Source organism: Onychostruthus taczanowskii, unplaced genomic scaffold, assembly GCF_017590055.1.
Source record: "Onychostruthus taczanowskii isolate IOZ18803 unplaced genomic scaffold, ASM1759005v1 scaffold115, whole genome shotgun sequence".
NCBI lineage: Eukaryota > Metazoa > Chordata > Aves > Passeriformes > Passeridae > Onychostruthus > Onychostruthus taczanowskii.
In genome coordinates this window covers 907,892-933,543 of record NW_024498183.1, presented here as the reverse complement: position 1 = coordinate 933,543, position 25,652 = coordinate 907,892, and the positions used below count along the sequence as shown (strand labels likewise).

Genomic DNA, 25,652 nt, shown 5'->3' with positions numbered 1-25,652 from the left:
GGGGGGGGTGTTTTCCAGCTTTAAAAAGGCGGCGCCGGGCGCGCAGCCCTGCGTCAGAGCGAGACTTCCCCGCTCCGCACACTCACTGCCCCCGTCCCCCGGCTGCAGCTCTCCGCGGGCGGCAGCGCCCGCCGCCCCGTCCCGCCGCCTCAGCGCGGGCAGTGCCTCCGAAGTCCCCACGCACACCCGCCCTCCTCTCCATGCCCCGTCCCCGGGGGGGCGGCGGCGGCGAGCTCGTGTGCCTCCGCGGGCGCGGCTACCACGCTGGGGGCGGCGCGGCCCCGGTCACCGGGTCGTGAAGGCGGGCGGGGGGGAGCGGGACAGGCGGGACAGGCGACGAGGGGCCGGCAGTGGCCCAGGGCGCGGCGCCGGGCTCCGCCGCCCCGCCGGGTGGATGCCAAGCGCTGCCCCGTCGGCCGCCGCCGCGCCGCCGTCGCGGGACCCATCCAGCGGGAGAGAGAGGCCGGCGGCGGCCCCGCAGGACGGCGCCCGCCCGCTCGGCAGCACCATGAAGGCGGCGGAGGAAGGTAACGGGCGGCGCTGCGGGGGGCGGAGGGCGGGCGGGCGGCGGTGTCCCCCGGTGTTTCCCCGCGGCGGCACGGAGGCTCGCCGGCGGCCGCTTGCCAATAGGTGTCTCTTTCGCCTCTCGCACGGCGCCGCCGCGGCCGCGCCGCTGCTCCCGGCCGCTCCCCGCCGGTCCTGGGCCCGGGCCCGCTCCCGGAGGAGCTACGAGGGCGCCTGGGATCCTGTCAGGGGCACACGCTAGGGGATTCCCTCCCCATCCCGGGATTTGATTTGGGGGAGGTCAGTATACAGCCCATCGTTGCAGCCAACCCACGTTCCTGGGTAAAGGAAGGAGTCCCGGGCAGTGCCAGGCGCCGTACCGGCGCTGCAGGCACACCGAGAGAGGCGGGCACGCCGCGGCCGCGCTGCGGGGCTCTGCCGCCCCGCGCACCCCGCGCCCCCGGCGGGCGGGCACCCTGCCGCCGCCGTCCCGGCTCCGGGGGAGCGCTTGCCCTTCTATCTCAGCTCTGAATCACGGCTTCTTCTCTGCCCCTGCTGCGGAAAGTGTCCTGAAAACACAGTGGCAAAGTTTCTAGAGGGACAGATGGTGGGAGCGGGGCTCGGGACGCGCGCAGCTCCTCCGGGCTGAACTTGGCCCCTGCCATGGGTAGCGTCTGGCTGACTTCACCCTTCCCTCTTGCCAGTCGGGACACTGTTCTCCCCCCGGAGCATCGCTGTCCACCTACCGCCGAAACTTTCGGACCTTGCCAAGGCTTACGGGTCTTTTCGGCCCCGGCAGCGGGACCTCGCGGGCATCCCTGCCGGGCATCGTCTCAGCGCCGCGGCAGGTGTGAGGCAGATCCCGGCTCCCCGCTGCGGGCCCGACGGCTCCCTGTTCCCCTCCCGGCTGTTCCCCGGCTCCCAAGTTTCCTCCCTATCCGGTGATTCCGCCGCTTTGCAGCGGCTGCTTCTGGGGCTCGGGCAGGGCGCAGTGAGCTCGCACGTCCCGGGCAGAGAAAGTTGTGAAGAAGCGAAGTGGGGGGTGGGGTGGGGGGGTGTCCATGTCCGCCGCGTTCTTTCCGCAGCGTGGGACAACGGGACTCCATTTCCCGGGTTTGTCCCCGGAAAGCTGGAAAGAAGCTCAAAGAAGCTCAAGAACCATCTCTCTCCCTCTCTCTCTCTCTCTCTTTTTTCCTTTTTTTTTTTAATATTTATTTTTACACAGCTGTTTTCACCCTAGGGGTTCATTGCAGTTGACAAGATTCTGCCAGTGCGAAATCTACAAGCACGGCTCTGACTGTGGTTCCGCTTGCGAAGCAGAGAGCCTTTTGGGATGGAAGTTAATTATACTGTATTTAATAGAAGTGGCTGGCGTGCCAGTCGCACACTCAGGCATCCGTGGGCTGTGCGCACGGCGCTTCCAATGCCCTGGGCTCCAAGAGCACTGAATGCACCATTTGTAAAAATTACATCCAGAGGCAGCTGACATAAAAAGCGTTCTGCAGTCTCTTGTAAAAGAAAAAAAAATATCCCCCCTCTTTACTTCTGTGGCATTTCTGATGCCTATGTTAAAATGTGCTAACCCTCGTTGACAGTTCTCTTCCCCAGTGGTGTATTTTGTAAGGGACTAAGAAAATTAGTCCAGCCAGAAAGCGTGACCCAGTCCAGGAAAAACGTAAGGGAGACGTGCACGTCAGGATTGCTGCCTGCAAATTAAGGTGCCATTTGATTGCCAAACTACAACAATGAAAGAAAATACTTATTTCTTGTTTAGTCTGGGAAAAAATGCGCAGAGTCCCGGTGGGAGGACTCTTTTTTCTTTGGGTGGTAGAGAGGTGTGGAGTCCTTCACTTTTGAAAATGCCAGTGGTTATGCCAGGTTTACTGCCGTGGACAAGTTAAATTCCCCTTCAGGCTGGCGGGGTGCAGCTGGAGCAGACCGTTTGATGCATCCCTTGTTGAATCTGCTTTATGGAGTTGGAACAACTCCAGTTAACTCCAAGGAGAGGCTGGGTGGGCAGTGGCTGAGCTGGTAGATCGGTCCGTGGGTCGTGCAAGGGCGGCTGGTGACACGGAAATGGCCTTGCCAGGGCGCACCGCCTCCCCATCGCTCGGCTCTTCTCAGTTCAATGACACTGTTTCGAACTAGACTGTTAGCAGGACGGCCACTGTTACTCGGTCCGCACATGTGGTATCGCTTCGTTTCTAACCTTTTCATGGCACGTCTTTCCTCTTTCTCCAAGGGAAGGGCGCCAGTCGAAATATTTCATTGACAGTACTAACACTAATGTCACTGACAAATCAAGCCGTCTGTAAATAGTGTGGGACAATTCAGCAGCCTTGCAGGTACCACAGGCGGGAGAGGCTGCAGGTGCTTGGGAGCTTCTCCTTGCCTCCCCGCCAGGGCACTCCAGGAGATGGGCGTCTGGAGCAGAGTGGCGTCAGGGGGGGGGTGACACTGGTGGCACCGGGGGCCTGGCGGCTGGGGCAAGGCGTCTGTCCATCCTGTAGGCCCTGGGCAGGGGGACAGGAGGCACATCCGTACCCATACGCTGAGGGATGTGCACGGGTGAAGCGGGCCGCTCCTCCTTGCGGCGCGGCCTGAGCCGGAACCCCGAGGCGACCACGGTCGGGGCAGGCGCAGGAGGAGGTGTTCCCCTGCTGTCAAGGCCTTTAGCACACTCGAGTGAGTCAGCCCCGGCACGTCGGCACTCACGGCCCCTTCGGGGCAAAGCCCACCTCGGCCTCTGCGAGAGCCCAACCTGCAGCGAGGCTCGTCCGGGCGAGGAGGGGGGAAAGAATAATGTGCTCAGAAGGAAGGGAAAAAAAAAAAAAGTGTTTTCCTGGCACTTTAGAACGGAGATTTTGGTCGCAAGCCTGGAAAATGGTATTCCCTGAGTTTATAAGAGAATACTATTTCCAAAACTGCTTAAAAAAAGTGTTCCTTTTGAAACCCGACCTGAAGCTTCGGCAACTGAGGAGGAGCCGAGCTGCTGGGGCGGGCTCTCCATTGCCTGGCGGGGACCTTTAGACGGGCCCGGTGTAACATGACAGGAGAGCACCTGGAAACATAAAGAAAGTCTTAATTTACTTTTTCCCTAATTTGTATCCTGTACGAGCGGGAAGAGTGACAGGCCGGGCAGAGCCGTGCCAGCACCGCCACCGGAGCCCTTTGCAGGCGCACTCTCGGTGTCTGGCGGCGGCCCGGAGAGCACCTTTCACTCCCCGACACACAGAGGCGGCCGGCAGGGTTCCGAGTCCCGCTTTACTGCGCTTTTTATAGCAGCTGGCACTAGTGGGTGCTGCGACTAAGTAAAATAAATAATAAATAAATGAAAGCGGAGCCTCTTGGCTCACAGACGCGGCGTGGTGGGCACTTACGGAAGAAACTTTATCAGTCGTCAGCGAAGAGGGGACACACCGGTGTCCCCCTTGAGTGGGCTGAGCAGCGCTTCCTCCCCACTTGCCTCCCGCTGAAGCGCTGAAGGAGCCGCTCCGGTCCCCCGCCGTTACCGCCGGTCGGGACCAGGTGAAGTCCCGCTCCCCGCCCACCCCCGGGCTCCCCATCCCGCCCACGGCAAGCCCTCGGCCGTCTGGATCTCCCCCGGTGCCGGGTCCCCCGGGTGGGGCGAGGGCCCCCCGCGGAGCACGGGCTGCGCTGCAGGGGCAGAGCCCCGGCGGGAGGGTGCGGGGGGGCCGGGCACCGCGGTTGTTTGCATCGACCCGGAAACATCAACAGCGGGCGGGAGGGCGGATCGGAGGCGGCGGCAGCGGCGGCGGCAGCGAGACAGGCCGCCCGTCGGGGCCGAGATCACGTTACGGAGCGGAGCAGCGGCCGCCGTTCCGCACGCCGTGCCGGGGCTCCGCGCAGCCCGGCCCGCCGGCAGCAGGTGTCCGGGCGCGACGGGGGAGCCCGACGGGGCGGGCCGCGGCTACGCCACCACCGCTGCCAGGGTGCCGGAGCGTGGAGGGGGTCGCGGCGGGAGCCATGACGGGCGTGGAGGCCGAGCAGGAGTTTGACTTCGATTTCCTCTTCGAGTTCAAGCACAGCGATGAGGGTGGAGGTGGGTCGCGGCGGGGCGGCCGGGGCACCTCCGGGGGTGCCGGCGGAGGGATGCTGCAGGGCTCCTCCTTGCGCTGCCCCGTTCGGGAGGGGAAAAGGCTACTTCCCTTCCCGGAGAGCGGGGCGGGGGAGCCGGCAATCCCGGCCGGACAGGTCGGCCCGGCTCCGGGCGGCGCTTGTCGCCTCAGCCGCGCCGGTCAGCAGCGAGCGGGGCCGCGGCCATCGGGATAGCGTCCTGACCGGGCGGCCGGCGCTCCTCCGGCGGATCCCTGGCAGCAGTCGAACGAGGTGCAAGGGGAGACGACGCGGGAGGCCGTCGATGCAGAGTTTTTAGAAGTTTGGAGTTGTTTGAGATATCCGGACCCCCGCGCTGACCGCTCGCACGGCTTGCCCCCTGGCTTTGGGTCTTGCCCGTGACAGAGATGGGCCGGTTGAGAACTCACTTCAGCCCCGTTTCCCCATCCCCCGTGAGCCGGAGTTAGGCTCAGGGTTTAGCTTGAAGGTCATCCGCAAATAAAAATAACGGGCGTGAATTTGTCACGCGTCACAACTGTTTCTAACTCTGGTGTCTCGGTCCGGCTGTCTGTTTTTATGGCTTGAAGCAATGCTTGAGGTGGAAATGAGGCGAACAAGGCTGGAACTGGCAGAGAGAAGGTTGCCACTTCCTGGTGCGTGGTTAACTCGCTGCAGTGTCGGTGACAGCGGGTCACCGTAAAAAGCTCTTGTACAAGTGGATGACTTAACGCTGCCTCAGAGAAGGGCTGTGTTTGCTCCATGTCTTATCTTTCTGCCTGTAAATTCTAGCAGGTTTGCAAATCCTTGCCTGCCTAACGCAGCCTGCCAGGATATGAGCAAAGATGTTTGCACCTTCCTAGCTCTCCCCAACTGCCCACATCTCTGGGACAATGTCGGTGTCCAAATAGTCGTCATGAGCTTCTCGTTTTTAGAAGGCAGTTTTTAGAGTTTCACACCAAGCTTTTCAGATAAATATTCTAGTGATTAGACACCTAAGTGTCTACAGTGGAGAGGCCTAAGTAAATTATGTCTAAGTCCTAGTGTGAGAAAAGTACCTAACTCCATTAGGCATTTTTGAAAGCATGAATTCAAACAGACATAGATGTGGCTTCATCTTGAACAATGTAAGACAGCCCTCATCTTCTCTAAAGACCCTACAAGCTGCAGGTGTTCAGCATTCCTATTTAAAGTATGTAAATAAAAAATGATGGTGCTCAGTGCCTTGCAGGATCAGCCCATTAATGATAGAAAGGAATAAAACTTGCTTGCTGTGAAATTAACTAGAGGGAAAAAAGGAGCTTTTTAACTGCTGCAAAGGGAAATGTAATACGTGGAGGTGTGCGCACAACTCAAAAGGGTCCAATTTCTTGTCCTAGTGATACTTAACATAAGTGTGGATTTGTTGGAACAGAACTGATGCAAACCTGCACTGGTCTATCTGATACAGGGGTTTGGCCCTGGATATTAAAATACCCTGTTAAATGTGTCTTGGTAGTCTGTATACTCGTCCTGGGTGCGTCTGTGAATCACAGTCATAGCTGGGATGCCATGGCAAAGGCATTACCTGCCACTTATCTGCATCAGGACTGTCAAAATATCCTACATAGCTACATTAGGGAATGCAGGATTTTATTTCTACCTGTCTCATTCACCCTGGTGAATGAAAATGCCAGCATGTTATAAATGCTGACTATGGATGTGCGTTTGATGAATTTTGTAAATATGGAAGTTTTGGGGAATGAGCTTACTTCAGAAATTTTAGCTGGTGGTTTTTAGCCCACAAACCAAGGTCTCTGTCTTGTTCCTAGTTCTGTCTTTGAGGCTTTTATATTTGGTGGCCCTATTTTCTACATGCTGCCTGTAATTTTAAGATACCTAAATATGTTTGGAAGTCTTTGGATCTTGCATCTTTCTATTTTGTATACTATTGTACACAAACTATGAGTTGTATGCCGTTATTTTTCTTGGGCCTTTAAAAGTTGGCTTTAAAAAAAAAAAGCATAATAGTTCTAAAAGTGGCTATTCCTTTATTCCTTGTCATGTGAATTAAGGAACTTGTTGCTTATGGCACTTGAGCCTTTCTTTTAATAACTCTTTTAAAACTGGATTCCAAAGGCTTGTCTGAGCTTTGTATTGCCTATTAAGTCTGGGCTGCAGATTTCCAGCGGACTGCAGTGTTTGAATTTCACCCTAGTCATGCATTTGAGCAAACTGCTGGGCTCACAGAACTTGTCCATGTTATTTTGTTTGTTTACCTATTTATTTTTAATGCAAGATCTAAAAGCACTGATTCTTCAGTCAGCAGAGGCAAAGCCCGCCTGGTGGGTGCAGAGCTGGGGCAGCCTGCCAAGCCCCCGGTCCCCTGCCTGGGCTGTCCGGCTGTGTGGTAGGGACTGGCTGGGAGTGGTTCCCAGCTGTGCCATGTCACCAGTGCCTTCCAGCTGTATGCCAGAGCGGGAGGCTGTGGAAGGGTATGTGGAAGAAGAGCGTAACCAGTGTCCCAGCAGCAGTGTGGACATGGACATCACCTTCCTCTGGAGCTGGAGGAGGCAGTGAAGGGGCTGAAGCTGCCCTGAAGGCACTACTCTAGATCCTTTCTCTGAGCTAATTTCTGAATCAGGCAAGGTTTTACCACAGTTGTACCATGTCAGGGTTTTTTTCCATGACGGGCAGGAGGGAGGGAAGTGGTGGTGGTTGCGGTGACACTGGGTGGTGTGGCCAGGTGGCAGGGCAGCAACAAAAGACAAATTTGGATGGAGGGAATTCTGATCCCCCGACAGATCTGCACCTTGATGTGACCAATGCAGTTGGATTTTGTCTTTTGCTGTATTTCCTGCCTCCCTGATTGTTTGAATAGAGCATGAAGCTGCAGCATGTTTTGAATAATCCAGTGTTATTTGCGGCACACTGCAGTGTAATTTAATGACCCTTCCTGAGCAAATGGCCAGTATCTGAGGGCAGACTAGAGAGCAAGTTCAAAACGTGTTATTGCTCATCATTCCCAACTGTTACCTGCTATGACATGCATCAGCTGGAGTTGCTGTGAAGCTGCTACAGCACATTAATTTTTCCTAAGTACCGTTTGTCTTGGAGTCGTTGCCAGCAAGAAAGGTGAGCGTGGGATCACAGGTGGATGACACCAGAGAGGGCTGAGCTGATAAACAAGAGAAAGAGAATAGCTGGCTGTGCTGGTTACCAGCTTGGAGGCTCATTTGCATTTGCAGAGCTCCCTGATCGCCTCCGGAATAGCAGCTGCAGTAATTAACACAGCCTTTCCATATCTTCCGAGGGAAGGTGTGCAAGATGACTGCCAAGGGAACTTGCCTCCTGGGATAGAAGGTGACAGGTTTCCCATGTGGACTGGCTGTGGCCACGGGGCATGTAGTTTCCCTCTGTCCTTCAGGAAAGTGATGCTGCTGCCATAATAAACCTCAGGGAAGGCTGATGCATTGCAAGCACAGCTTGGGGCTGGAGCTGGGGCTCTTCCTTCAGAGAGGAACCTGTACACCAGCATTACCCAGACTCAGAGTTCAGCAGTTATTGTCCCTGATTCAAAGATTTTGCTCTCTTTTCCCAGTAAAGTAAGAGATACTGGCATTAGGGCTTATGTGTCTGGCTCATGTGTCCTGCTGACACAGAGCCTCCCTATATCATGCCACCACAGCTCAGAGCACCAGGGGCATGTTGTCCTTGGTTGAGGGCTTCCCATTTCCCCCATGGGCAGCCCACCAATATCTCTGAGTGGCAAAAAGAGTCACATGTGCATCCCTGGGACAGGGGAGCAGAGCTGAAGGAGTGCAGCAAGGCAAGGCAGACATGGTCCCATGTTGACCAGCTTTGAGATGCTGGTCCCTGTAGAGCAGCAGGGATGGAGGCATGCAAAGGGCACGTTGTTACTTGTGTTTGGTCAGGGAGCCCATTGGCACAAAGCTGTGATGTGATCTGTCACCTTCTAAGTTTTCCACAGTGGCTGTGCAGCTCTGCTCTTGCTTTTATACACCCGGTGCTGTTAAATGGTTGGAGAGCTGGCCCAGAGCACGCTGCTGGCAGCACTTGATGTGGCGTGTGCAATAACCAGCAATTGCAGTGGAATTTCAGCTGTCGCTGAGTAGTGAGACATCCATGTTTATCCTTCACCTGGCCTCTGCCAGTTGGGCTGGAGGATAAGTGGTCCCAGAAACCAGAGCAGATCAATAGATCCATCTTTTTCCAAAATCTTAGTTAACTGGAACCAGTTGGAAACTTGCTGTAATGGAAATTTCGATTGTGTATAATTTTTTTTAACAGAATGCAGTTGATCTTTTTCTTTGCTTTAGTCTGCCTCCACTTTTGGGTTTTTTTTGTCCAGTTTTTGTGTATTCCAACTTTTCAGGGAGGGAGTTAGGCTCACTTATGTAAAAACACATCTCTTCAGTCACATCTCTGAATGATGCGGTCTCCCAGAATCCTGAAGCAATGTCATTTGAAGACTGAATTTTTTTTGCTTTGAAGGTTCACCTAGGAACCATGTCCTCAAGACCAGCTCTGTCTGTGTACATCCCCCATCTCAAGACATCTTGTTCTGTTCAGTTAGTGGCATTTTCAAGGATGCTAGTCTGCAGCCTCGCCCAACATGGCACACCTCTGGGCTGTGTTGTCATGGAGAGCTGTGCTTTTGTGTGTTGTGCCATGTCCCACCATTTCAGCTGGGTATGTTACTAAGTGAGTATATTTGTGCAGCACCTCATGTCATTCTTTGTTGTTTGTTTCTTCCAGAACACTATAATTATGCATCTTCAAATGTAAATGCTGGCTTGCCTCTAAATGTGGCACATTCCTCATTGTCAACTCCATGTCATGGCCTGCAGACATCAAATCCCGTCATTTCAGTTGTCCCATCGACAAACCATCCCTCTGGATATGGAGGACACATTGACAGTGGAGCCTCCGAGTACTATTTGCCACCAAACATGAGACCTAATGGAGCTCCAGCTCTGGAGAGCCCCAGAATTGAGATCACATCTTACATGGGATTGCATCATAACAACAACCAGTTTTTCCACGATGAGGTGGAGGAGGCCATCCCTAATGCCAAGCGGTCGCCTTCCACTGCCACTTTGAACTTGCCGAACATCGAGGCATATAGAGACCCGTCCTGCCTCAGTCCAGCGAGTAGCTTGTCTTCCAGAAGCTGCAACTCGGAAGCATCTTCCTATGAGTCCAACTACTCATATCCATACACTTCACCTCAGACCTCTCCGTGGCAGTCCCCGTGTGTCTCTCCGAAGACCACTGACACAGAGGAGGGCTACCAGCGCAGCATGGTGGCCTGTACTTTGCTCAGCTCCCCGAGGCACTCTCCATCAACATCTCCCAGAACAAGCATCACAGAGGAGAACTGGCTGGGGGCTCGCAACTCCAGGCCTCCGTCTCCCTGCAACAAAAGGAAGTACAGCCTCAATGGCCGGCAGACCTCCTATTCCCCACACCACTCCCCCACTCCTTCTCCGCAAAACTCGCCGCGAGTGAGTGTCACGGATGACACGTGGCTGGGGAACACAAACCAGTACACCAGCTCCGCCATCGTTGCTGCCATCAACGCTCTCACCACTGACAGCACCATCGATATGAATGACGGGATTCCCATCAAGTCGAGGAAGACCACCATTGATCACACCCCATCCATGACTCTCAAAACTGAACCGGCTGGCGAGGATCATGGGACCATATCGCCAACTGCTGATTTGTCACCAGAAGACTTCTCCAGCTTTCAGCATATCAGGAAAGGAAACTTCTGTGAGCAGTACCTGTCTGTGCCACAGCATCCCTACCAGTGGGCCAAACCAAAGCCTCTATCTCCAACATCCTACATGAGGTAAGGAACCTTGACATACAGGACAATCCCAGCAGTATCTGTATTGCATGCTTTTGTTTCCTCCTTCCCCTTCCTGTCTCTGTTTCCTGCCAAATATACCCATCCACTCACTCCACTTACTGTGTCTTGTGACACTGCCTCTGTTGTTGGTGTGGTGTGACCACGAGTCAAGCCTTGAAGGGTAAAAGAGGCTGTTCTAGGAGCTGGCTATGCATGGGTTGTAACCAGTTATCCACTTTCCAGGGTATGAGCCCCAGGCTGGGAAGTCTGGAAATCAGGCATTCAGAAGCTCAGGGAGCAGGATAATTTGGTGCCAAAATACCCGTGACTTTACTTGAAGTTTATTATGTCTCAGTATTTTTATATTGCTGGACAAGGACATGATCTCATTGTGGTGATTGTTGCAGGGCCTTTTACATTTATGCTTTGTGCACAATGAATACAAGTTAATTAGGAATATGTTTTTTTTTGTGAATTATTTCAGTTTATCTGAAATTATTTCAGCTTGTCTGAAGGCTGTCTATCACTCTTTCTCTGTCTCTACTGGACAGTGATCCTCTGTTTTTTTCTGTCTTCCCCACTACTCCTGTTTAAAGAAGAAAAACTAATTTTTCAGCTGATAGTGGTTAAATCTGTTCACCAAATTTATTTACCACAACAGGGCTCTGGGTAGGAAGCAGCACAGAATAGCTGAAATCTGAACTACATTCATTGCATTCTCTTTCTGTCGTAGTTATAGACTTTATTTTGGAGTCTTCTGGAAGCTGTAATGTGCACAAGCGTGCGGTGCAGGAAGATAGTTCAGCTTTCCAAGGGCTTGTAGGCTGTTCCTAGTCCCTGGTTCTGATGGTCACCCCCTTTCCTCCTCCTCCCCAAGCACACATGGCTTCTTGCTCTTGACAGTGAAGCTGCCTTTCTCAAAATGAAAGCAGTACGTGTGTAGCTGAAGTGTTTTAGTTAGCGATGCATTTCCTGGTTCTCAGCCTTGTCAGTCTCACCTTTCTTCAGCCAGCGCCTCTCTGCCAAGTGCTGTCTCCTGAAACTGAGGTGGAGTGGTCCATGGCTCTTTATGTTGCAGCACACTCCCTCATCATTCTCATTCTCCTCTGCATTGCCCAGCTCCTTTCAAGACCTTGCCTCAATTCAGCGCTGGGAAACGCAGCAACCCCTTTGGGTCCTGCCACCCAGAGTTAGGCGCTCACTGTCTTTCGGCTGGGTGGAGATTTATAACGCCAGGCAAATCCTTTAGAGCCTTCCCATTTACTCAGAAAAAGCCTTTCATGTTACCCACTGCAGTGCCAAGTAGCCCACAATCATCAGAGAGGTTGGCCCTCAGCTGTCGGGGCAGCTTTTTGCCGATGACTTCAAGGGCAGGAATAGGGCAGGTTGACCAAACAGGCTTTTATCTTTCCGTTGCAGCAAGCAGCCATAGGCGCTGTGCCGCGGTCCGTCAGGAGGCACCCGGCGGGCCTGTGCGCTAACACAAACAAGAAAGGTGAAGTGCACAGAACGAAGCCCCACTATGTTGTGTATTTAACATTTTTTCCACTGTTTTGGTCTTGTATAAAATATGTTTCCTGGTTTGCAATATGTTTCCATGTGATCTCATTAACTCATGCTCTAGTGCAGTTGGAAGTTAGTGTTGAAATGTGATTTTTAAGTTATTTTACCAATCAGATATACTGACAGTGCTTCCTTCCACCAAAAATACCCCTCGTTTTATGTATATGAAAGTACTGGGCAAGTGAGCACGGACGTCAACAGGATCACAGCCTACGCAACAGAAACTGTTATTTTAAATCTTTCCAAAAAAATTGGTTGAGAATTTGTCACAACAGAGCTGGATTTTTTTCCTGTTATGTTACACATCTGTTCTATTTCAAACGCGAGGGCTGGAGGGATGGATTCCAACAAATAACTCAGGATCCAAAATCTACCCGGTCATAATGATTTTGAGATAACCAGATTTGATTACCTCCTCTGTCTCTTCCTGAATATGCAGCACAGTTTTCATCAAAAGCCAGCATGCCTTGGAAAATCACTGACGCCTTTCCCTCCCATCTCTTTGTGAGCAGGAGGGAGCAGGTCCAGGCACACCATCAACTGAGTGCTGTCTCCATTCCCAAGATTTTATAGTGGGCATCAGTCTTAAAAGGAAACTGCTTTTTGCTATTGTTACTAAAGTTTATGATATTTTTAATTTGTCATAATTAAAGTTCAGTCCACTTTAGGCTTTTCAAATCCTAGAGCAGGGGAATAATGAGTACATAATGAGACTATAATAATGCCTGACTTAACAGAAATAGAGTTTTATGTGTTTTGTGAGCTCGGATGCTCAGCCCAGTCCCCAGGCCATGGGCTCTGTGGTGCAGATCTGGGCTCACACATCTCCTTCCAGACTGTGACCATGTGACCGTTCCTGCATGGGACTCGTGGGTGCAGAGGATCACAGGACAGGGTGGCAGGATAGAGCCTGACTTTACAGCTGAGGCTTGAGCTGCACAGGTTAACCCAGGGCTGGTGGGGATTTGGCCCAGGGCCTTGCACCAAATCTTTGGATGCAGAAAATTTTTAAAGACCAAGCAGACATTTCAGGGGAAGCACTGGAACAAGCACTGAGGTAACAATGGGAATCACACCTTTTCTAGACCAAAATGAGTTATCTAAATATACCAGTCTGACTCAAAAAAGCTCTGGAGGCAAATAATGATGCAGAGAGTCAAGAGATGGTCGTTGCAAAGCTCTCTTTCAGCTTTTCTCTCCAACATATTTTCCTTTTATTTTGGTATTTGTGCATTGTACACTCTTATTCAAATGCAACAAGTTTCTGTCTGTAGTATCTACTACAATAGAGTTACTGTAGCAAATAATTTTAAGAGAAGCACTGTACTGGGCAGTTACTGTACAAGCAGGGAAGGCTCTGTTTTTCTCAAACCCTTGCTGTGTCAGTGGTGTTCCTTCTGTGCCATTTCTCCATCTCTCCTAAGTGCTATGCAATGCAGAATGTCTTGTGGGCAAAAATGTCAAAGCCAAAATGAAAGTACAGGACTGGACTTCTGCCCTCGGCTATGGGGGCACTGTTAGTGGCTACTTCCAAACTAAAATCCCATTTTTTTTGTATTCTGTACCTGCTCATAAGCAGGTACTAAATCATCCTATATCCCAACAAAAAGTATAGTCACTCACCAAAGTGCCACGTTTCCGAGTATCTTGCACATTTTATATTACTTCCTCTTCACCTGCTGTATTTGATTAAACACAACCTGAGATTTCCTGGAGGCAATTTCTTACTCTTTGAAAAGTAGTTAATTGTATTTATATCAAATGTAATCTATTTAATCCAAGGAGTGTGTTGCCCTTTAACACTTGAGATTGCACTAAATGTAGTGTTTTTCAAGAGAAAGATAAATGGTTGGGTTTGTTTGTTTGGTGTATGGCATATATGAGGTCTACCACACCAAAAGGAGTTTCCAGGAATAGATAGGTGGCTTTTAAAAGCTCCCTGTGGTGTTTACTTCCACAGTTTATTGTTTTTTAACAGTCAAAAGTCACATTTTCTTTAGCTGCAGTCTCTTTTTCAACCTCAAAAATATGCATGTATGTTTTTGACCTCACAGGCATGTGGTTATGTAGTTTTACGTATGGAGACTGAAGTCTGTACCTAGAGAATGTATGGCTGGATACCTTTTTGCAAGTTGCAAAAGCACAATTGACTTTTGTCTGTATTACTGAGCTCTTTTGGGGTTTTTTTGCGGATTTTTTGGATTCTACTTTTGGGACTCTTGACAGTATTAAACTCACGCATGCGAAAGTTGAGGCCCCCAAATGATACAATTTCCTTACAAACTATGATTTTAAAATATTGCAGACATTTTTCTTATTTCTTTCGATCTGCAGACCTTTCAGATGCTTTTGATTTTGCAGGAGTTTTTTGTTTGTTTTTTTGTTTTGTTTTTTTAAGAGGTGTTTTGTTCCAGATCATGAGATAGAGGGCAACCCTACATGGGAAAAGTTGAATTTCTCAAGAAAAAGGTACCAGCAGTCTTAAGATGAGATGAGATAGTCAGTGGTGCAGCAGCACCGGATTTGCTGACCTGTGCATCCATGGCGAACTTGCGTGTTTATGGCAGGCGAGAGGAAATTCCTCAGACAAAGCAAAGGCAGGGCTGTCTGGGCAAGACTCAGTGAAGTGGGGACTTGTGGCTGTGTGGCAGTGACCATCTCCTGGGACTCATTAGTGTTAATTGAGGGGCTGGCACTGGGAAGTAGACAGGGAAGAGCCCAAAATGCCGCTAATCTTTTTTTCTTTTCTGCTATATTCCTGCTGAATAGGGATGTTTGGATGCTTTCAACATGCTTGTTTTGTCATCACATAGCAGTGACTTTTTATTTCGTTTGCTGCACCATAAGGCTGAAGACTACTTGGAAGCCTGTCTCAGTAAACTGATATATTTTTGTTTGTTTGATTTAATCCTCCCCACGCTTTCTCCCAACTGTTTTTTAGTTCATTCAGACAACCCTGTGAGCACCTTATTAATGGTCTTCCTTCACCAGCTCATTTTAGCACTCTAGGATTCTAAATTCAGAATAAGCAGAAATGCAGTGCCAGCCACTTGTTATTTCCATTCCTGCAGCAATAGTTTATTGTCCTTTCTCTAAGCCATCAAATGTGACACCTCCCATGCAAACCAGTCTCTGAGTGTGAATTTTAGGACAGAAGGGTGAAGTATTATGTGGGAGAATGATGACGACTCATGTTTTCAGACTTCAGCACAAGGAATTCCAGTGCGCCTTATGCACTTCACAGAGGAGCTACTTGCTCAACATGCCAGCAAAATACAGCCAAGTCTAGGGTGGGACACAGAATCTATTTTAACAGCTCACAGCCAGATTGCTCAGTTGTCAGACAGGAAATTCAAAAAAAAAAAGAGAGTAAAATCTGTCCACGTTAAGTCATAGGTGAAATATAAAGAAGGTGAATTTTTCTGACCACAACCGAGTTGGTGGACACATAGTCATCACCATTGTTTTCTTACTCTTTCAAAATCACACTCAGGGATCTTTCACAGGCATCCACTTCGATGTGAGATGAGCAATAAATAATAAATCATAACCATATTTGCATTTGGTGCAGAGTTGGAGCAGGTTCAAGCTAGCAGTAACTTGGTAAAAGTTTCAGCAGCCCTGTGGTTTTTCTAGTTTGTGTTTTTGTTTCTATGGGAAAACTCCTTGTCAGAAAAAAATAAGCTTAGCACAGGGCACTCAGTCTCAGCTGTACTCCTTCTAGATCACTCACTTTACTTTTGGTGCTGAAAGACACTGAGCATCTTCTGCTTCTAGGCGGTGGCTTATGCCACTGTCCGGCAGCTGTCTGGGATAGATGACTCTGTGCTGCAGTACTTGGCCAAGAACAGGGTTAGTCCCAGGGTGAGACTGGCAGTTGTTTTTATAACTTCTGCAGTTTGGGACAAAAATATTTATGAATCTCTTTTTCCAGTGGCCTCAGGAACCTAGTAGCTTAGAAAGTGTAATTATCATTTAATTCCCAAATGGATAGCAGTCATGTGAAAATGGAGCTTAAACACCTTAAAAAAAGTTTAGCAGAAGTTTTTAGCTTTGTTTCCTCCCTGTCTATATTCCAGTGGGCTGCTTAGTATCTTTGGGTTTGTTTTTTTTCTTTTTTTCTTGTAACTTGATAAATCTTTCTGCTAAAGGCAGAAGTCAGCCAGACTGGATAATCTGTTTTTGATTTAATCATATTGTGTATCTGGTGTATGCAAAATAAATCACTATTCATCTGGTTTTTAATCTGATTTATGTAGGACAGAGTTATATTGAGCCAGTTTTCTACAGCCTAGCACCAGGTTTTGTGAACCTGCCTTGAAGCAGCCATACCTCATTACAGCATTTAGGAGGACTACAGTAAGATTTATTAGTGTGCAGAAAGAGACGGAACAGGTTTTCAGCTGGTGGAAAATGTCATCTGAGGGAAAAACACTGATGTGTATTTGATAGGAAGACTGCATGAAGACCTTTTATCCCTCTTCTTGACTGCTGTTGTGGGGCTCTTCTCCCCTTCACGTGACACTGGCTTGATGAGGTAGTTTGGACCTTTTCAAATTAATATTTGCAGCAACCAGATTTGATTTTACCACTACACCATTTGCTTGGTGGCTTTTTCCTTTAGCCACGTTTAGCTGCAGAAAATTAACTGCATGATGAAGATAACCTAGCATAGGAAATAGCTCTGACAGCCCCAGTCCATGACACTGCTAAATGCATCACTTTGCTTCCTTTATCAGGAAAACTCCCATTAATTGTCAATTTATAACTGAGCAGGTGGTGCCTTGGAATTCTGATTGTAGATTTGAGGCTAACAGCAAACTGTATTTTTGTTTTCATACTTTATTTGAGAACATGAATTTTACAGTTTAATTGTACTAACATTTTCAGGTGCTGATTTGAAAGGGGGGGTTGTGTGTCTTTGGTTCTTTTTTTTCGAAGAGATGTCATTAATTATAAAGCTATGACTTCTATGTATCTTAAAAAAAATACAACCCTCTTCACTTGAGGGCTACATGCTGTCAGTCAGAGTTCTCCTTTTTAATTAAGTGTTAAAAATTTCTAATCTGATAGATGTTGTATCCTCAGAAAAAAAAATCCATCAAGTGAGAATTTACTTAAAACCACAAACATCTGTTTAAAAATGTGTGCTGATCATTACCAGGAGAGACACAGCTGTTTTGCTCTACTCTTTGTCATTTATCATTACTCAAATATGCTTCATCCAGATTTTTTTTTTTTTTAGACTAAAATATGTGTACCTAAAGTGCTAGGCAAAGAGCAGTGGCTACATACAATGGCCATCTGTCCGTAATTTTCTGCTGTCTCCTCATTCCTTGTATGAGTGTGTAGTAGCAGAAGAGCTTCCCCTCACGTCCAGAGTGGGCCCTGGCCATTTTGGGGGAAAGGTTTGCAGAGGAGCTCAGAAGGTGCAACATCCTGCCTGTAGCTGAAGCCTGTGGGGGCTTCCATGTGTGGGGGGCAGAAGGAAAATTCAGTTTGTCCCTAGCAGGATCTTGCCAGTGGAGAGGGCGCACCCCTGGCTTCTCCTGACTCCAGATGTTTATGGAAGCTCAGAACCTGCAGTGACAACTTTCTTTTAGATAAGCTTTAGGGTGAGCTAGGATGGATGCTTCTCTTCCTCTCTGTTATTGGGCTGCATGGTCTCAAGGCTGGAGAACAGAATACCTTGATGTTTGGAGCCTGCAACTTGCCACTGAACTGTCCTGGAGTAACAGGTAATGCCCAGGGAATAAAGGTGATCCTGGTCCTCACCCAGGATGAGACTTGGTAGCTCCAGCTGACCCCTGTAATGTATATACATTATGTATACACAGTGTGTGTACATAGGCATGCAGATACGTGGCTCAGACTTGTAAAAAATGCAGGATGATAATGTAGGGAAACTTAGCACCACCTGAAGTCTCAGCAGTGCATACGTACACAGGCAGTAACAGACGTGAGTTCAGTATGCTCGTGATACAGGGCTGGGTAAGCACTCACAAAAGCCCAAAAGGCAAAGCAAAAAAAGTGCCCGTGCTAGTGGTAGAAGCCCGTGCTGGTCCTGCAGTGGAGCCAGCAGGGCTGCTGAGATCTGTAGTGCCTGTAGAAGCCACAAGTGCACCGAGTGTGGATCACTGGGATGGTAACATGGAATATCCAGCCTCCAGCTGAACATGTGTTTGTAGTATATGCATGCAGTGTTGAACCTCTTGCACATCCTTTCCCCTTCAGGCAGCTCACAGGGAAAGGAAAGATTTCAGCTGTGATCCCTGCTGCTCAGACTCTCCTTGCTCCTGGGCTGCATCAGTGAGGCAAGGATACAGTAAATCCCCAGTTCCCAGCCTTCTTGCAGGCTGGGGAGAGCTGGTGAGCCCTTACGTGCAGGCTGTGGTAGCACGAGTCCTCTCACAGAGCCCTGGCCCACGGCACCTACAAAGGGCCGTGATTCTCCTTCTCCAGGCTGATGTGAGAAGTAATAAAGTTTCACGTAAAAGGGCAGGGGAGTGTGTTGCAGTTGGGCTATTTAACTACTTGCAAAGACTTTTAAAGGACTCTCAGTGGAGAAAATTCACCAAAGGAAAGAATACAGAGTGGGCGTGAAATTAGTGTTTTAATTGTAAAGCTTACTGCTTCAATTTTAAGATGAGTAAGTCTGTCTTAGGGCTGCTATTTCTACTGTCCTTGTTTCTTTTCTTTCAAAGCATCAGCTTGGCATTTCTTAGAGGTCTCCCAGCTATTTTCAAGTGTGGTTTTATACTGGAAGAGGATTTCTAAGAATCTCACTTCCCCACCATTGCATGCTGTCGGGCTGCTTGATGGTAATAGGTGCCTAGTATTTTATTTAATTGAGTCAGTGTTGAGCCAGAAGAGTGAGCTGAATGTTCTGCAGGCTTGCTCATCACCATCAATAGGATTCATAAGCAAGTTCTGACTTCAGAGCTTTGTCCTTTGCAGTGCATTAACCCAAAAGAGATCAGCTTTGCTTCGAGGCTCTCAGACATGCTTTGTGTTGGGAATGAAGCAGGGAAATAGCTTTTCTTTCTTCTTTCCACCCCCTGTAAATAGAGCAGATTTGTTGAAACCCGTTAGATTCATTAAATGCCAAACTAGTTTGGCATTCACTTTCACAGCAAAAATCATCTTCTTAAAACTCCCCCATGTCTTTCTGCCTTTTTTATTTTCTTTGAGTTAATATATAAGATATTTGTAATCTGTGTCTTAAAATTTTTCACTTCTGAATACAAATCAGATAGCATCTGGGCCAACAGATATGCTCGACCCATAAATCTTCCTAAAATAACCAATACCTTCTAAATTACTTGTCATGACATTATCCTTATTGATTAAGTTTTAACTGTAAGATGGTGAAGGATGAACTGCGAGACTCGGTGTCTAAAGTAATAGTGCTGGCTGCTTGTGGTTTGTGATAGTGTACTTGATGTTAATTTTTAATCTGTTTTCCTTTCCATTGTAGCCCATCCCTGCCTGCTCTGGATTGGCAGCTGCCATCTCACTCAGGACCTTACGAACTACGCATCGAAGTGCAGCCGAAATCTCACCACCGAGCACATTATGAGACAGAAGGCAGTCGAGGGGCTGTGAAAGCATCTGCGGGGGGCCACCCCATTGTGCAGGTACCAAACCGTGTAACGAGCAGCGCAGCTTGTTTATCTCAGTGCTCCGTGGTGAGCGCCGTTTCTTCTCTAAAACCAAAAAGTAATGGGAGATTTTTCCTGTCCTCAGAAATTCCTGCATGTGACCACTCCTTAGACCGCATTTTAAACTGGGTGGACCAAACCTTTGGTGAAAATAATGCAAGAGCAATGTGAATACAGGGTGGATTGCTGCTCTGTCTGTTTAGGGCTCAGCGAGTGTTCAGCTGTTCAGTGGTGACCATGGACCTATTTGTGCAGTCAGGCTCCAGGCATGCAGTTTATACTGAAATCAGCTGGGGACGTGTCTCAGTACATTTAGTCCTTTACTGGCAGTTGGATCTAATCAGAACTGTGAATGCATGTTGGAGTGCAGAGCTGTAGCAGTGATGTAGAAGTATGTCACTGCTTTGGATGTTGCAGTGAGTTCTGAGCAAAGGCTTTTAGAGTTTCTTCTGTTCAGTTTCTAAAACCCTTCCAGCTGCTCTGGAAAGCATCTGAGATCTGAATCTAGTTTCATGAATTCCACCAAGCTCTTTAGTTACTCTGTATAAAGCATTTAATTTAATAACACTATAAACTGACCCTTAATTTGTTTATATGAGTAGTCTCATTCATTTTTAAAGGGCTTTGCTCAGGAGTAGGAAGAACAAGATTTGGTTGTTTAAAACAGAAAAAGAAAAAGTAGTGGGAGAGAGTGGGAGACAGTGCCTGTCCCTCCTCAACTGCTGCTTTCTCACCCAGCAATTAAACTCCCAGTGCTACCCATCAGGGCTGTGCCCCTCTGTGCAGCATAGCCCAGGTTTTATCGCTGCCCGGATGCCACAGGACCCGTGGATGCCAGGGCACTGCTGCCATGCTCGCACGGCTTGGGCTTGTGCCACAAGCCGTGCTGTGGGAGCAGTGGCTTGTTGAAAGCCCAGATGGCTCAAGATGATGTACGGACCACACGTGCAGGGCTGTGCATGTTTGTTTACTGTAAGCCCCTGTTAGCAAACACGTCTGTGGAAGGAACGGTGGGAGGCTGGGATGACTCTGGGCAGAGAATGCTGCTGTGTAAATGTGTGCTGCTGCCACAGCTGGAAAAGGAAAGTGAGGGGAGGTGTTGGCAGCAAACACCCTTTAGCTCTGCCAGAACTTGTCAGTGACATGGGATTATGGAAGCTGTCTGCTGGAAGTTGAAAGGTTTTAGCAGAACATTTGTGAATGATATTAAAGAGGGGCATGTGGCAGACATGCTTGTTTACAATGAATGCCTACTCTGTTTGTGGCTTGATGCAAGGAAATGCAAATGGGGAGGTATCAATTTGCAATGGCCAGCTTGGCACTTAAAGTTTCTTACGTGCATTTTGGAAAGACTGAATGTGATGCCAACATTTAATTGGACTAAATGTGTCCAGACATTTCCCCTCTCATCCCCTGTCCCGGTCTGTCAGGAGGGAGCATGCTGCTTACAAACACAAGCAAGTGTCAGAAGAGAGGAGAGGACATTATGGGAAGCCATGAAGGGAGAGAGGAGGAAGCAGACAGTCACAGCCCTTTCAATTGGCTCTACCGGTTTAATAAGGATTAATGTATTTTTCAATCCTTTTATTACAACCCAAACATCCATTTCTCCAAAAAGAATAGAAACATAAAGAGATGCAGAAAAAGCTTTTCTGTGCTGACATTGCCATCATGGCCAGTTATCTGTTGGAAGAAATGCATAGAAGCTCTGACTTAGACCAGAGTTGAACAGATGGATGGATTAAAAGTACTTCCAAAAAGAAAGGAAGTGTTTATAAATAATTTTTGTAAGACAAAGTATGTACTGACAAATAAAGTACTGACAAATAAAGACGTACTGAAAAACAAAAGTATGTGTAAATAAATGGAAGAGAAGGAAGTCTAGGGAGTATTTTCTGTTGAATTGGTGACTGGCACAACCTGAAAAACGCATCTCTGAAGCATCACAGGTTTCCAGATGTTGCAGTTGTTCAGATCAGGTTTGATTCATCCCACTGGGTTACACAGAAAAGAGCCGAAGTTTTGAAGTTCAAACCCAGATGTAAGCTCAAACAGAATCTGAGCGTCTTCAGGAGAGAGATTTTGTATCAAGATTTTCGGTCTTTAATATTTCTGGTGTTTTCTATTCTGTTGACTCATAAAACTGCTTTGACCTCTTGTACTACCCTTTTCTGTTACATTTTTCCCGTGTTGACAATCAGGTCTTTCTCGTGTTGGTACTTTGGGGAAACTTGCTTTCATTCTGCTGTTGTTAAAGCTCTTCCCCCTTTATCTTCAACAATAAGAGAATATGGATGAGATCTCTCTCCTCTCTCAGTTTTTCTCTCTTTGTTTCAAACGCCCTCTCGTCAGCATCTTGCTTCCCAAAGTAGGAGATGTTCTCACATTAATACCTCCACAAATCTGTTAGGCGTGCTAAGGCAGAGGAGAAGTAAATCCAAAAAACATCCACTGTTCATGGCATGGCTCCCAAGCAAAATTGCCAGGAGGTTGCCTTCTCTGCAGCCAGAGCAGGATTATCTATTTTTCCCAGGCAACATTAGCTTCCTTGCTGCTGATCCATCTCTTCTTTTAGGAGGTGGAATGTCGCCCTGATTTTGTAAGACTTTGTTAAGCCTTCTGATGTTTACATTCTTTCAACAAACTTTCTCACACACAGTTCTGTAAATAACCTATGTTTTGCATTCTTTCATGGAGGTGGAGAGAATTGATAGACCCTTGGTCTGTCCAGTGGCATTGGAGAGGTGGCACTGTCACCCTCCAATCCACTGTCACCTTTGGAAAACTATAAATGTTGGAGTCAGAAAATAAAGTTCTTCTTTTTTGTTCCCCTCGAGAGCAGCAGTGTCTGTGTCATCATTTCGTGTCTTATCACAACAGTGGAATGTCTGAGGATCAAAGGTTTCTGAGGCAAGCCTGCTGGATGAGTAGCAGATGCACAAGAGGACGGGAGTCTCTCATGGGTGTGACACAAAGTCCAAGCTTGGGGGCCAATTTTTTTCTTGGCTCCTCTAGTCTGGTGACTTTTCTGTGTAGCTGGAGAGGGCCCCATGTACAGTTGAGGAGCTGGCACTGTGCTCAATGCCACCGCTGTATGAGACTGCTTTTCTCTCCCAAACCTAAGCACAGGGAGGGGCAGGCAGAGCTGAGCATGCCAGGCTGCCTGAGGAACTCATGCTGACCCATGCAAAGGCAAGCCTGGTGCGTGCTGGGGGATGCCTGTGGCAGCAGTCGTGTTTACCACTTGCTCCTTATCATCTCTGAATCATGTATGGGACTTGCTCACTGGAAGCTCCCACGTGCCATCTCCCGGGCATATTTCAGCCAGCAGGATTTCCTGTGGATTTCCTTCTGTGGAATGGCAGCACCTTCCCCACTGTACTTAGGAATGATATGGTTTGGAGCACTTCAAGCTGCCTGTGAAGGCTTATGAGCCTGGTAACACAATATTCCTCTCTCTCACATTTTGCTTTTGCCTGTTTGGGTGTTTGGCTGCCATGGCAGCTCCAAGCTATCGCTGTTCCTGATTGCTAAACGTTTGGAGAGTGGGATGAGTCGGCGCGCCTGACGAGCTAAAAATGCCGCAGAGGATTGGCAAGCGTGTGGTGCTGGGGAGCGGTGCTGGTGAGCTCACGGCTGGCACTGGCTTTCACCCCTTGGCTTGGCGAAGTATTTTGCAAGTTGCTGTTGCCTTTGGTGATTTTAGACTGGAGTACTCCCACCTCTGACTCAGAACAGGGACGGTGCCCTGGCTGGCACCAGGCATTGGGAAGCTGCATATTGTATCAGGTGACCATTGAACCTGGGACCACTCTGAGGAGCAAAATCCTGTCTGTTACCATGCTGCTGTCACCTGCTCCTTCTCAAGACTTTGTGGCTTGGGTGAGGATTTTTCAAATAAAGCAAAATTAAGTGAATGAGTTAGTTAGGAAATCCACAGCATTACATAGCTACAGACACATTTTAAGTGAGGTGAATTTAATTCAAGGGGTTTATATCCAGAACACCTGAAAATGTCCTCAGTTTGGACCTATCTCACAATTCTTCATTTTGAGAGTAGTGGTGAGGAGTTGCACAAAATGGGGTTTGCATTCCAGCCAGTAATGGCTCTGTTTCAGCTTCAGGTAAGTAATCCAGCAGATAAAACTTTGGGCTCCCCAGGGAGGGATGGCACCAGATTATATTAATATCATGGTCTGTAGATATTCTAATTAATAACTCATCTTTGAAATAAGTCATGCACTTTGACTGCCTGAAATGGAATTTTTACAAGCAGGGTGTGGTGTATCTATGAGATAAAATCCAAATACTCAAGAATGTTTAATTAAAGGGCATGATGTACTCCCATAGAAGATTGTACTCAACGGTGAAAGAAAATATTCAAATGCATGGAGTAGTCTAGTAAGCACTTTTAAAAGCCATGACTATTATTAAACTTTTTGACACAAAATATGCCATGAATTCTCTTCAAGATCACTCCTGACATGAAGTAGATAAATTGGTTAGAAAAAGGAACGAAAATGAGTTGTAGGGGTTTTCCTTTTTATCTAAGTAACCAGTGCTATCCAGAATTTGTTTTCCTCTTGAAAAATTAAGTTATTATGGAATATGCAGTGAATGCTGCCTTGCCTTTCACTGTACCTCTTAGAGTGAGAGGATAGAGGTTGTGTTTGGCTCCTGTGCTCCAATACAAAATTTCATCTGAACCTGTGCAGAGCTGAAGAGTCAGAACTCCCTCATTTTACAGGCAAAACACAATGATTTGTCTGCTGATTTACATAGTCAAAATGTTGTTTACACTAGGAGATTTGCTCAAGAATCATCTGTGTCCTTTCTTGACAAGATCTCATGTAGGCATTTCAGGTCTGATTTTCAAAGGCCTTGAGGCATACACTGGGATTTTTAAATTTCCTTATGACTAACAAGTGTCAGACTCTCCTCTATGGCAGTCACTGCCTTGGTATTTTTTGTACATCTCCACATCACCATAATTAGGCACCAACATGCCCCTGAGTGATTTGTGCACCTCAGCAACACATGGAGTATCTTACTGTTTTCTTCCCATGGTTTTGTTGCTTTCGGTTAACAAGCACAAAGTCCCAGTGCAGGCGCTGGCCACCACAGGTATCTGCCAGAGCCCTTTCGTCTTCTGACCTATAAGAAATTAATACCTTTTGCAAACCCCTTGGGGAATAGAAAGCCTTGTTGACAAAGAAGTGTAACTTCAGGGGCCATCACACCCTGATCAGCACCTCTCACGCACTTGGCTTCACACACAGCCGCGCGAGGTCAGACAGTCCTGTGATAACCACAAGGCTAGATGGGAACCAGAGAGAGCTGAAGAGCTAAAGGAAAAGACTGGAAAGAGGTGTTCACCACTGATGATAGAAAGAAGATGAAGGTATAAGGAAGGCAAGAGGAAGGCTCTTCCAGACAGAGCAGACCAAGTTCTTTGAAGCAATGCTGTGGTGCTGCACAGCAAGAGTGAATCCATGGCAAATCCCATTATATGGGACCTGCAGTGTGTTAATGAGTGCTTTTCTTGGTAGGGGTCCCCACTGCTGCAAGTTTGTTTTAAACAACAGAACTGTCACCATTGCTGAGTGAGTCAAGAGAATTAGAAAGAAAAAATAGTCCCTTGTGGGTCCAGCTCATGGCCATCTGACACCTGAGCAAGAGGAGAGGATGTGGAAAAAATAGTGTTAGCTGTTTCCCCCTTCCCTCTCTGAGTATATCAGGGCAGAGCAGAGGGCATATTCTTGTTAGTAAGCAGTGATTCAACTCATCATGCCACAGTGGACTTCCTCTCTGTGCTGCTCTTAGCTTCTTTTTAGAAGGCAGCATCACCCTTTTGTTCAGATGGAAATATAATCCTTCCTTATGGTGGGCATATAAGACATTGGCAAGCACCTGTTAGCCAGGTTGCAATTAATAGCGCAAAGCCATACAATCACACAACAAACCAGACCGGGAACCTGCACTTTATAGCCTTG

At 48.2% G+C, this 25,652-nt stretch overlaps 1 protein-coding gene across 6 annotated transcripts in view; it reads left to right on the top strand.

The window, feature by feature from the left end:
- Positions 1–15: 15 nt before the first annotated feature.
- NFATC1 (nuclear factor of activated T cells 1) overlaps positions 16–25,652 on the top strand; it is a 110,822-nt gene continuing 85,185 nt past the window's right edge. For 5 of the 6 annotated variants that reach the window (XM_041427518.1, XM_041427516.1, XM_041427514.1 and 2 more), the window contains exons 1-3: positions 16–527; positions 9,337–10,435; positions 19,476–19,635. In XM_041427518.1, coding sequence (XP_041283452.1) covers positions 395–527; positions 9,337–10,435; positions 19,476–19,635 — 1,392 coding nt within the window. In that variant the 5' untranslated portion in view covers positions 16–394. Of the gene's footprint in view, positions 528–4,315; positions 4,568–9,336; positions 10,436–19,475; positions 19,636–25,652 lie in introns of those variants that run through there. The other variant, XM_041427515.1, reaches the window with a different exon arrangement.